This window comes from Dysidea avara, chromosome 7 (genome assembly GCF_963678975.1).
Source record: "Dysidea avara chromosome 7, odDysAvar1.4, whole genome shotgun sequence".
Lineage (NCBI taxonomy): Eukaryota > Metazoa > Porifera > Demospongiae > Dictyoceratida > Dysideidae > Dysidea > Dysidea avara.
In genome coordinates this window covers 26,821,210-26,833,419 of record NC_089278.1, presented here as the reverse complement: position 1 = coordinate 26,833,419, position 12,210 = coordinate 26,821,210, and the positions used below count along the sequence as shown (strand labels likewise).

The 12,210-nt window shown below is 41.3% G+C and overlaps 4 protein-coding genes across 4 annotated transcripts; 1 reads left to right on the top strand and 3 right to left on the bottom strand.

The window, feature by feature from the left end:
* Positions 1–2,653: 2,653 nt before the first annotated feature.
* On the bottom strand, positions 2,654–3,385 carry LOC136261136 (uncharacterized). Its single transcript, XM_066055106.1, has one exon. It carries the CDS (start codon positions 3,383–3,385, stop codon positions 2,654–2,656), a length of 732 nt encoding a protein of 243 aa, XP_065911178.1.
* Positions 3,386–3,447: 62 nt separating this feature from the next.
* On the bottom strand, positions 3,448–5,825 carry LOC136261135 (uncharacterized). The gene is made up of 2 exons (XM_066055105.1): positions 5,124–5,825; positions 3,448–5,070 (listed from the first exon to the last, which is right to left on the bottom strand). Exons 1-2 carry the CDS (start codon positions 5,823–5,825, stop codon positions 3,448–3,450), a joined length of 2,325 nt encoding a protein of 774 aa, XP_065911177.1.
* A 29-nt stretch (positions 5,826–5,854) lies between these two features.
* Positions 5,855–8,743, top strand: LOC136261134 (uncharacterized PE-PGRS family protein PE_PGRS54-like). The gene is made up of 8 exons (XM_066055104.1): positions 5,855–5,869; positions 6,236–6,388; positions 6,510–6,520; positions 6,584–6,731; positions 6,775–6,785; positions 6,829–7,179; positions 7,227–7,557; positions 8,654–8,743. The coding sequence occupies exons 1-8, from the start codon at positions 5,855–5,857 to the stop codon at positions 8,741–8,743; spliced, it is 1,110 nt and encodes a 369-aa protein (XP_065911176.1).
* A 543-nt stretch (positions 8,744–9,286) lies between these two features.
* Positions 9,287–10,728, bottom strand: LOC136261133 (putative per-hexamer repeat protein 5). Its single transcript, XM_066055103.1, has 4 exons — positions 10,690–10,728; positions 10,544–10,609; positions 9,735–10,383; positions 9,287–9,387 (listed from the first exon to the last, which is right to left on the bottom strand). The coding sequence occupies exons 1-4, from the start codon at positions 10,726–10,728 to the stop codon at positions 9,287–9,289; spliced, it is 855 nt and encodes a 284-aa protein (XP_065911175.1).
* Between the last annotated feature and the right edge of the window lie 1,482 nt (positions 10,729–12,210).

Here is a 12,210-nt window from a genome sequence, read left to right as displayed (position 1 = left end):
CTACTAAATTCACTTTTAAGTTAAATGCCTTTGATGTGGTTGAGGGTGCTTTTAATGTGGTCTGGCATTTGTCCAGGATCCTCTATGGTGGTTGAATTTATTATTATGGTTACTATATCAAAGCTTCACATTAGCTCTTAGTATAACACTAGTATTTACTATGTAAGGTTTTCAAAATGTATAAGAAACCTTATCACCATGAGACAGTTTTGATTGTGGGATTCGGTTGGTTTCAATTGAGAGCCACAGGAGGGCTCAATTGTAGGCCACAGGAGATCACTGAAGCCCACAATGTAAAGTGGATGTTGCTCATATAGGTTTCATATACATTTTACTACAGTATTCAATAGTAAGAAGCATTAAAGCTGTACAGTTTGTGGAATGCAGTAATGAGTTGTCAGCACACTTTGCAGTGCGACATCTAGATGTTGCACTGCTAAGTGTGCCACATCACATTTGTAGCATAAAGAATTCCTTTGATCTGAGGTGTGAAAGTGTTACATTAGGTTAAATATTTGTACGATAGTATAAATTCTTGCTGGAAAAATGACAATTGCACAATAAGATCGATATACTCTAATAGAGCAGTCAGTAACTCTAATAGAACAATCATCAAACTGACTGTTCTATTAGAGTATATCGATCTTTTCTCTTACATGCAGTACGAATTTATTATTTGTGTTCTAGCCACTCATTTTTTTCTTTCTATACAGTGTTAAACTAGTAGCAAAGCATATGAACTAAGGCACGAACATTGAGCATAATCGAGCATAATAGGTAAATATTGAGCATTAATTTAAGCATAATAGGTGAATTTTTGAGCAGTGCAGCATAGCATAATAGGTAAAATTATGAGCATAATCGGCGGGTCCCTAATACGTACATAGTTCACTAGTTCTTGATTTAACTTCATCACTTCCGCTAGCTATTTCCTTAAATTACTTCCAGATTGCAGTCGTTTCTCTCAACTTTCTTCCAGACTCAATCTTGTCACAGCTGTGTTTCAAGAATTTCATGCCCTCAGACCAATTATAGTAAATCATTTCAATCTTACACTATATGCAACACAAGTCCTCTTCTGATTTTGATAATCATGACAATACAGCAGCTAGAGCTAGAGCTCAAAATACATATTTCATGCACAAAAGCAATTAAATTTTGTTTAGTTTGGACCATGTGCAGGTGCAACAACTCCGGTCTCAGGTTAGGGCTATAGTTGTGAGCTTTTTTTAGCTATATTGTGATAACTCGGTTGATAATTAACATCACGTGATACAATAGAATAATGTACTACAACATTCATACATTATTGGTCTAAATCATATAATCTAATAAACTACATACTACTGTCCCATATGTCTATTGTCAACTATTTCCTACACCTCCCCACCAAGCTTTTCACGAGATGTGAAAAAGCTTAATAGGGGCCCTGCCAGGTGGGGTCTTCAATAAGTTTCTGTGGCCTCCTCCTGACTCTGCTAGAACGTCGTGGCAATGACAAGTCCATTGGCAAAGATTGTTGTTCTTGTGATTGAACGACTGGTGCTGGTTGTGGTAGTGATGACAATGGTACTCTGCATCGGATGAATCTTTGATTTCTGATGAGGATCTTTCCTGACGATGTCTTAATCGTGTACTGGCGATATGGTCCAATTGCAATGACTTCTCCATATATGTCCCATAATTTTGTTCTAGGATTTTGCAGAGCTACTTGGGACTGTAACCATATGTCTGGTATAGTGGGCAAGTATTGCGGTTGTAATAATTTGTGGCCTGTTGCCGGACTTTTCCTGCCTTGGCTCTAGCCTGATCTTGTTGTAATTGTGTTATCAGAGTAAATGAACTGGTGTGGGCAGGTAGAGTGTCCTGTATCGGGCGTCCAAACAACTTGTGTGCAGGTGACAGCCCGTCTTTCACTGAAGGTGCACTGTTAAAAATAAAGAGTAACCACCACTCTGAAGAGTTCCCAGTGTACGGAGGATTTAACACCCCATGGAGAGTAACCAACACTCTGAAGAGAATAACCATTACTCTGAAGAGTAAGTGACACCACCTTCAGAGCATGTGTTACTCCCCAGTTACTCCTTTATAGTAATGGTTATTCTCCAGGGGTGTTAAATCCTCCCTACACTGGGAACTCCTTGAGAGTCGTGGTTACTCTTCATTTTAACAGTGTGTGTTTCGATACTGTAACAAAGCTCTGCAAAGCTTGTCACCATCTAAATATCTACCGTTCCAAGCTGCACGGATGATTTTCTTCATGGATTTAACAGTGGCTTCTGCTTTGCCATTACTTTGTGGGTAGTGTGGGGATGACATCTGGTGTTGGAACTTCCATTGCGTAGCAAATTGACGAAACTGATTGGAAGAGAATTGTGGTCCTCCATCTGACCAAAATGTATCTGGGACTGCTGTGCATGCAAATAACTCTGAGTACATGCAGTGATCAAGTTAGTGGCATTTGCCGATTTACCCATGGGAACTACAGTGGGCCAATCTGTGTAGCAGTCCACAATAACAAGGTAACCATGATAACAAAAATCAGCTGCTAATTCTTTGAAAGGATGGGGTGGAAGTGGTTTTGCAATCATTGGTTCTCTGGTGTTTGATGGCCTATGAACTTGACATTGTGTACATTGTAAGACTATGTTGTCTATGTCATTATCCAGGTTTGGCCAGTAAACTGTGAGCCGTGCGCGTTGCTTGGTGCGCACCGCACCTTGGTGTGATTCATGCAGTTGGTTGAGGATTCCCAACGCATCTGGGAAGGGATCAGCAGGCGACAACCATATACAATTAAGTCATCATCAACAGTGAGGTGATGCCGCAACTGCCAGTAATGTTTACAAGACTCTGGTAGGTCTCCTCTATGGTTTGGAAATCCCTGCATGATGATGCTTTTCAACTGCTGGTATTCTTCATCCTGCCTTGTCTGCTGTCGCAGGTCTTGGAGCCGTACACTCTCTTCTGTACTGCCTGACTGTCGGACTCTCATCTCGGAAATAGAAACAGCTGGGGTATGGTCCTCCTCACATTCTGCGATTGCATCATCTTGTGTTGGTTCCTTGATCGGGTAGCGTGACAGTGCATCAGGTGCTGCATTCGTACTACCCTTGCACCAAACTGCTGTGAAATTATAAGGCATCAGTCTGGCCCTCAGGCGTTTCAATCTAGGGTTATCAATTTCATCTAGTCGGTGGTTGTTAAGAATGGGCACCAATGGGCTATGATCTGTGAAGACTTGGAAATTCTGCAGGCCACGTAAAAACATGTTACACTTCATGACTGCCCATGCAACAGCCAACAGCTCTAGTTCTATGACAGCATATCTGGCATGGACTCTGCTGGTGTGAGAAAACGAGAGCCTGCCTGTACCATAGACCATTGCTCTGTACCTACCTGCTGCTGTTGTAAGATGAAGCCTACCCCATGTCTACTAGCATCTGTTCATAGTCTTGTTGGTTTGTCTAGACTGAAGTATGCTAATGTGGGGACTTCTGTAAGGTGCTCTTTCGCCTTAGTAAATGCTTTCTCATGTTCAGCAGACCATAAAAAGTCATTTTTTGTGCTTAATAGAGGGCGCAATGGTACTAGCAGTTTAGAAATTGTGTCTGTACTAGATGAAAGCTGATTAACAAGGCCAAAGAAAGAGCGAAGGTCAGAGCGGCTGGAGGGAACAGGAAAGGAAGTTATGGCATCAGTGATCGATGAGTCAATGCGGTAACCCTCAGTGGACAAGTTGAAGCCTGCAAAAGTGATTGTTGTCTGGCAGAATATGCATTTATCACGGTTGAGCGATATTTGGCGGTCTTGGCAACGTTGCAGAAACTGTTTGACATGTGTGATATGACTGTCCTTGTGCTTATCGAATATTACCACATCATCCACCACTCTGCGGAATGCTGATAGGCCTTCAAACGCCTCTGCCATGCGACGGTTGTAATGTTCTGCTATGGATGATAGCCCATATGGCGCTCTTAAGTACTTATACCTCCTAAATGGAGTAATGAAGGTGGTGTACAACTGACTCTCCTCATCAAGTGGACATTGGTGATACCCCTTAGCTGCATCAATCACCGTAAAGTACTTTGCTTCACTGGCAGAGATGTCTGCTACTGCCTCTGTGGGAGTTGGAGACTGGTATCGCTCTCGTTTGACATATCGGTTAAGACGGGAAAGGTCAACGCACATGCGGATCCTATCCGACCCTTTCTTAGGGGTTACTACTATAGGGCAGCACCACTCTGTCACTTCAGTGACTGGGGCAATGATGCCCTGTTCTTGCAATAAATCAAGCTCTGCTTGTAACTTGTCCCTGTAGGCAAATGGGATTGACCTTGGCGTCTTTACGCAAAATGGCACAGGATCTTCCATCAGGGTAATATGGAACTTCTCTCCCTCCATCACACGGATCTGGCCATCGAACACTGCTGGGTATTGAGCCACTAGGGTTTGGGCCACTGACTGGTTCTCAGTTTGCTGGATCAGCGTACATGCAGGTGTCACTTTCTGAGGATCTCCTTGCAGTAGCTGGACTGCTGGTTGTGGGTAGTATGGCGGAAGTATTCCTAAGCCTTTGGCAGCTTTCCATGAAATCAGTGCACCTGTTACTCCAGGATATATGTGTAATTCATCTTTGTACTTCAATGTACCCAGTTGGATAGTAATTGGTATCTTACCTAGTGGTACCATGCTGGAACCGTTCACCGCTCTTGGACTGATGTTTGATGGAAGTATGTTGTCGATGTGATGGCCTAGTGTTTGAAGTATCTCCTGCCCTGCAGCTGAAATGTCTGCTCCTGAATCTGGGAGTATGTCAATATAGTGGGAACCAGCAGGTGATGAAACACGGACAGTAATGGTTGGCGCTGGCTCTGTGGCAGTGTCATCCACTTTGTAAAACTGCAAGTGGTTAGTCTGGCTGTGATGCTGAGACTGCACTCGGATGGCGTTAGCACCCGGTTGGAGTTGAGGAACAGCCAGCTCCCGTGTGGTGCCACGGTACTGGTGAGATGGTAATACCTGTGGTCGTGGCGGCTGTAAAGTGTTTCCAGGGTGCTGTCGAACGCCCTGCTCCGACACACTTTGGCGAAGTGGCCAACCTTATGGCAGGATATGCACACTTGGTTGTAGGCAGGGCACTGTTGGCGTCCACCTTTGTGCATATTAGATCCACATCCTGAGCACATCTGTGTTGGTTGTTGGCTACGTTGGTGTAACGCTCCCACCATCCCCAGGTCCGGCACGTGTATGTCTGAGCGATGTTTCTTTGCAGCCTCACGACTACGGCTCATACTTATTGTTTTGGCTAGGGTGAGGTTGTTCTCTTGCAATAAATCCTCTATCGTATCGCCATCACTGGCACCTTCGATGACTTGGTCACGAATGTCCTCAGTACAGGCATCAGAGCAAAATTTGCATGTCTTCGCCAGTTCACGTAGTGCAATAAGAAAGTCATCAAATGATTCTCCAGGTTGTTGCACCCTTCGACCGAAATTGCGGCGCTCGATGATTTCATTTAAGTGACCATCGACGTAGCTCTGAAGCGCCTCAATAATGGTCGTTACGTCATTCCTTTGCTCAGTTGTAAGGCCTAGGTTCTGAACTATTGACAAAGTTTCTCGTGAAAAACACAAACTTAATGCTTCTACCTGCTTTGATGCCTCCTGTTGAGCCAGTCCGGATAGGCTGCAGTAGGATCTCCACTGTAGTCGCCATCCGATGAAGTCAGTCCCTCTGTCTATTTGCAGATCTAGCTTGGGTAGATCATTCAATCTGAATGTGTAGGAGTGCCCTGGGGCAGCTTCTGAAGGTGGCGTCGACATCGGGTCCTCCTACACCTAGGAGAAAAACAATGGCGGAAACAGACGTAACTTCGTACTACACAGGTACCTGCACGGGTGCCTCTAACCGGCACCAGGGAATCAAGACTGTGGTTACAAACAGGATAGGGCTTATGTAGCTGTCCCTTCGACAGGTTTCTTGGCTACTCACAGCGCCATGTGATAACTCGGTTGATAATTAACATCACGCGATACAATAGAATAATGTACTACAACATTCATACATTATTGGACTAAATCATATAATCTAATTAACTACATACTACTGTCCCATATGTCTATTGTCAACTATTTCGGCTCCTTCTGGATATAAAAGTCACGAAATAATAGATAGTATATTTCATGAAATATATAAATACTGTATAAAGCAACCATCATTATTATGACACTAGTGGTATGCTGCTTGTACTAGTGGTACTAGTGGTACTGCTGGAACTATTGGTACTACTGGTACTAGTGGTACTAGTGGTACTGCTGGTATTAGTGATACTACTGGTACAAGTGGTACTGCTGGTACTGGTAGTACTACTGGTACTGGTGGTACTGTTGGTACTAGTGGTACTGCTGGTACTAGTGGTACTGCTGGTACTAATGGTACTGCTGGTACTATAGTGGTACTGCTGGTACTAGTGGTACTGCTGGTACTAGTGGTACTGCTGGTACTAGTGGTACTGCTGGTGCTAATGGTACTGGTGGTACTGCTGGTACTAGTGGTACTGCTGGTATTGCTGATACTATAGTGGTACTGCTGGTACTGCTGGTACTAGTGGTACTGCTGGTACTAGTGGTACTGCTGATACTAGTGGTACTGCTGGTACTATAGTGGTACTACTGGTACTAGTGGTACTGCTGGTACTAGTGATACTGCTGGTACAAGTGGTACTGCTGGTACTGGTAGTACTACTGGTACTGGTGGTACTGGTGGTACTAGTGGTACTGCTGGTACTAGTGGTACTGCTGGTACTAGTGGTACTGCTGGTACTAGTGGTACTGCTGGTACTACTCGTACTAGTGGTACTGCTGGTACTAGTGGTACTGCTGGTACTAGTGGTACTAGTCGTACTGCTAGTACTAGTGGTACTGCTGGTACTAGTGGTACTGCTGGTACTATTGGTACTGTTGGTACTATTGGTATTATTGGTACTGCTGGTACTAGTGATACTGCTATTGCTACTGTTGGTACTATTGGTACTGCTGGTACTAGTGGTACTGCTGGTACTATCGGTACTATTAGTACTACTGGTACTTCTGGTACTATTGGTACTGCTGGTACTACTGGTACTGATGGTACCACTGGTACTAGTGGTACTACTCGTACTGCTGTTATAGTGGTACTGCTGGTACTAGTGGTACTGCTGGTACTATTGGTACTGCTGGTACTAGTGGTACTGCTGGTACTACTAGTACTATTAGTACTACTGGTATTACTTGTACTGCTGATACTACTGGTACTATTGGTTCTGCTGGTACTACTGATACTGCTGCTACTACTGGTACTATTGGTACTGCTGGTACTACTGGTACTGATGGTACCACTGGTATTAATGTTACTACTCGTACTGCTAGTACTAGTAGTATTGCTGGTACTAGTGGTACTGTTACTAGTGGTACTGCTGGTACTAGTGGTACTGCTGGTACTAGTGGTACTGCTGGTACTGCTTTCACTGCTGGTAATAGTGGTACCAGTACTGCTGGTACTAATAGAGTACTGCTCGTACTGCTCGTACTACTTTCTATAAAGCACTTTTATATTTTTATGACTTCCTAGATACATTTTCTATTGATTTTACTTGTCAGGTTTATTGAGCATGATATGATTGCTAATTTTAATGGCACTGTATCTAATATGAAATAGAATGAATTAAGCAAATGTTGTAGCAAGTTTGGTGCTTTTATTATATAGTGAACGACTTTTTGCTTAGCCGCTCTAGATCTACTATAACAGTTAGGATTGTTTTGTTCTAAAAGTAATGGTAGCTATTATAGTAGGGCTATCAAACTTAACTGAAATAAAGAAATTTAAAAAATAAGCAAACTAAATAAAGTCAAGAGAGCAAGTGATGATGGTTACTGAAACATACGTAACTACAGTATGATATGTATAATGATGATAAGCGCTTGAGGGAGCAGTTATGGGATTGTTTAATCCTTTAGTTTTTCTGACATCAACTGTAACTTAGCAGATTTGTTAAATGGTTTGATTAATTTTGATTTGATTTATATATTTAACCTTCAAGCAATCAGCTACAGCTGTTCTTCCTTACCCAGAGAAACACATTGCATACACATAAGTAAACACCAAAACAATACAAAATATGAGCAAAGACACATCAACACAATTGCAAAGCAAAAACAAACAAAAAAAGACTACACACATACAATTAATAAAGTGAGTTACAAATCTCACAATACTGGTCAGGTTATCAAGCAATTGTAGGTAAATTTAAATTCACAGAAGCTATTTGGTTGCTATGTAGCTAATTAAACTTTGGCAAAATTCCCAATGCCTACACCTGTCCAGCAGGTGGAATATTGTTTTGGGTGTACAGGATAATCCAAAGGTAAACTGTACACCATTTTGCAAACTTCACCCTGCTGTCTGCCAGACTATAGGCAGATTACACTGTATAGTGGAATCTGTCTTAGCAGCCACTTGTATAGAAGGCCACTTTTGTATACATATAAAGTCCAAATAATATAGTAAGGCTATTTATGCCATTTAAATGAGGACTCACAACCATCTTTAATGTAACAATCCAGTTTCTATCTAACTGATTTACTCCTCATCAGTTTGGTTTTTAATCATGCAGGTAGATCAACTATATGTTATTATTATACAGCAACTTCTGCTATTTATCATTGAAACAAAACAATTGAACAAGGGATCTGATTCTGTGTGATGTTATATATTTGAACTTTAAGAAAGTGTTTGACCATGTTAACCCCTAATGCACAAAATAAAATCTTATATGGGATTGCTGGAACATACGTTTAAATGGTTTGTAGCATATTTATTTTACTACCATCAATATGTCTGCATTAACAACACCTATACTATGAGCTCCTCCCTGTTTTATCAAGGGTTCCCCAGGACAGTATCTTGGGCCTATTATTCCTTGTTCTGTTTGTTAACGTATAGTGATCTACCAAACTACCTTCGGTTTTGTCTATGCCAGTGATGTACACTGGGGGGCTTAAAATTTGTACAGATAGTGCAGTGGTATCCAATACTGTGCAGCGATGTGGAAAAATGCAAACTAGAGACTAGTGCAAACTGAAACCACATTGGTGAGTAAGTGAGCAACTTCAGCAATTGTGTTTTTTATGCTGCATGTTGAATACCAATGATGACTTGTGAAAAGCACACCAGTAAGTTAGACGTTTCTTTTCACACTCTTGCTATAGCAAGTCCATACTCCACCTCTAGCTCCAGTATTGACACTTTAACCATCTGTTGCAATACCACATATTTTTCTTTGCATCTTGTTCCCAAAATTACTGAATGCATTCTTTACTTCTCCTACAACACTACTGGCACCTCGTTCTGCAGGTTTTCAGTTGACACAGTGCTGTGACTAAATCATTTTCTTTAATCTAAATCACAGCTACAGCTATATGTTCTCTGTTTGATATGCATCTACATGACCATCAACTTTACAGATGCAGCCAAACTTCCAGTCAATTCAAAGTTAAAGAAAAATATTATAGCAATGCACATGATGATGCACTGGGTTAGTGTACTGTGATTAGGGACAATATTATGGCTTGAATTCTCCTTCTTATATCCTGTGCCAGCAGTACCACTAGTACCAGCAGTACCACTACTACCAGTAGTACCAGCAGTATCAGTAGTACCAGCAGTACCAGCAGTACCACCAGTACCAGCAGTACCACTAGTACCAGCAGTATCACTAGTACCAGCAGTACCACCAGTACCAACAGTACCAGCAGTACCACCAGTATCAACAGTACCAGTGGTACCAGGGGTACCAGTGGTACCACTAGTACCACCCGTACCAATAGTACCAGCGGTACCACTAGTACCACCCGTACCAATAGTACTACCAGTACCAATAGTACCAGCAGTACCAATAGTACCAGTAGTACCACTAGTACCAGCAGTACCAATAGTACCAGCAGTACCAATAGTACCAACAGTACCACTAGTACCAATAGTATCACTAGTACTAATAGTATCACTAGTACTACCAGTACCAATAGTACCAGCAGTACCAATAGTACCAGTAGTACCAGCAGTACCACTAGTAGCAGCAGTACCACTAGTACCAGCAGTACCACTAGTACCAGCAGTACCACTAGTACCACTAGTAGCAGCAGTACCACTAGTAGCAGCAGTACCAGTACCAGCAGTACCACTAGTACCAACAGTACCACTAGTACCAACAGTACCACCAGTACCAGCAGTACTACCAGTACCAGCAGTACCACTTGTACCAGCAGTATCACTAATACCAGCAGTACCACTAGTACTAATAGTACCAGCAGTACCACTAGTACAAGCAGTACAAGTAGTATACCACTAGTGTCATAATAATGATGGTTGCTTTATACAGTATTTATATATTTCATGAAATATAGTATCTATTATTTCGTGACTTTTATATCCAGAAGGAGCCACTATTTCCTACAATATACTGCTTAAACAAGTTAAAAGCAGTGATCAGTTAAACGTGATTAACCGAATGACTTTGTAGGAATACATAAAGGTTTGAAGTTTTTGAACAGCTGATCACCACCACTTTGTACTACACGAACATAAAAATTTACATTACATGTGTGATCTATATTATATACAGTTATGCTGTGTATAAAGATTTAACTGTACCTTTCTTGTGTACTCTCCTGCCATTGTAGATGGTTTCATTTTCGGTGGAGTTGCTACATTACAAACTCTCTTATAGGGTGAATTGCATAGATGACAAGAAATGGCTTTTTGAATAGTCTTGAAAGTCTCTAAAAGAATGAACTTTTTTAGTGTCAGCTAGCAAGGAATTCCTCAAATGAGTGGCTTTCAGTTTGTGCCAAAATCCTTGCATAAAAGTTAAATTACACTTAACCGAGTAGTCTTTGAATTGGAGAAACCCTCTTCTGGAGTGGTACTGATGAAACACAGTACAGACAGAGTTAAAGTTGAACACAGTACAAACAGATAAGGTGAGCCAATGTAGTGCCAAATAATAGCTAGTGCGGCAAGGGGAGGGGCACAAACAGGCTAAATTGCAAGGAACAGCAGATTCTCTTGTATTTTTGAAGCAGCAAATAGTCACCTCATGTATGGTATTGTATCACTGTTCCTTTTTTGCTATTTTGGAAGTCCTAAAAGCTGTTTTAAGTCTAGAATGTGTTGAATTCCAGCAACACAATAATTATTTTTAGAGACACTTAAAATATGTTCAAAGGTGCTGGGTGACAGTTTGACAGCTGCTTTGCTTTGTTTTTAGGTGAGTTTGCAATTACAAATATACATATTTTTATGAGTTACATAATTGATTATAGCCTGACAAGGTGTAGTATTTCAATCAAAGGAAGTATAGCTCCTCACAAAGGGAGGGGGCATCTGCCCCAAATTCCTATCCTTGATCTGCCATTAAAATGCCTACTATATTGCACAGTCAAATTTAAGCATAGCTACATGATCACATGATTTGTGAGCAATCTAAAATTTAATTATCAAAGCCAATTAATTTAAATGTATCACGTGATCATTCTGTTGTCATACTCATCCACAGCTCTCATGCATGTCCATCCATCATACCAGCAAAGTCAAAATCTTTTGTTTGAAAGCTTTGCTATTGCTATTGTCCCAGCGATTCTCCACCTTTTGTTGCAAAGCTTTACTCATTGCTTTACTCCAGCAAAAGCATAGCTTTCTATTGAACGTTTAAAGTACTGCTACTGTATTATCCCTGCTTCCTCCATTCCTTTCATTACAAGGTTTCGGTATCGCCACTATTATTAATACTTTACAATACACTAAACATATTGATGGTCAACCAACAACCCATGTTGGCAGCCCGAAAAAGTTAAAACTTAATTTACTTAATTACTAAACTAAAGTACCGAGAAATTGCTATAGATAACCTATGTTATAACACTATTCCCACATATTCCATCCTTGCATTAAAAGGTTTTGTTGTCGCTACTATCCCAGCAAATCTATGGCTTTTTAGTGAAATGTTTTTTAATGCTGTTATCCCTGCATATGTGATTTCTTTCATTAGAAGGTTATAGAGCAGTTTCAAAACCATGGTAACCAAAAATTATGCAATGGACCACACCCAAATCGCCATGTTTTTGTACCAGATTGCTTGATGTTGCAAGTTGAATTCCTCGCTAAATCCATGCC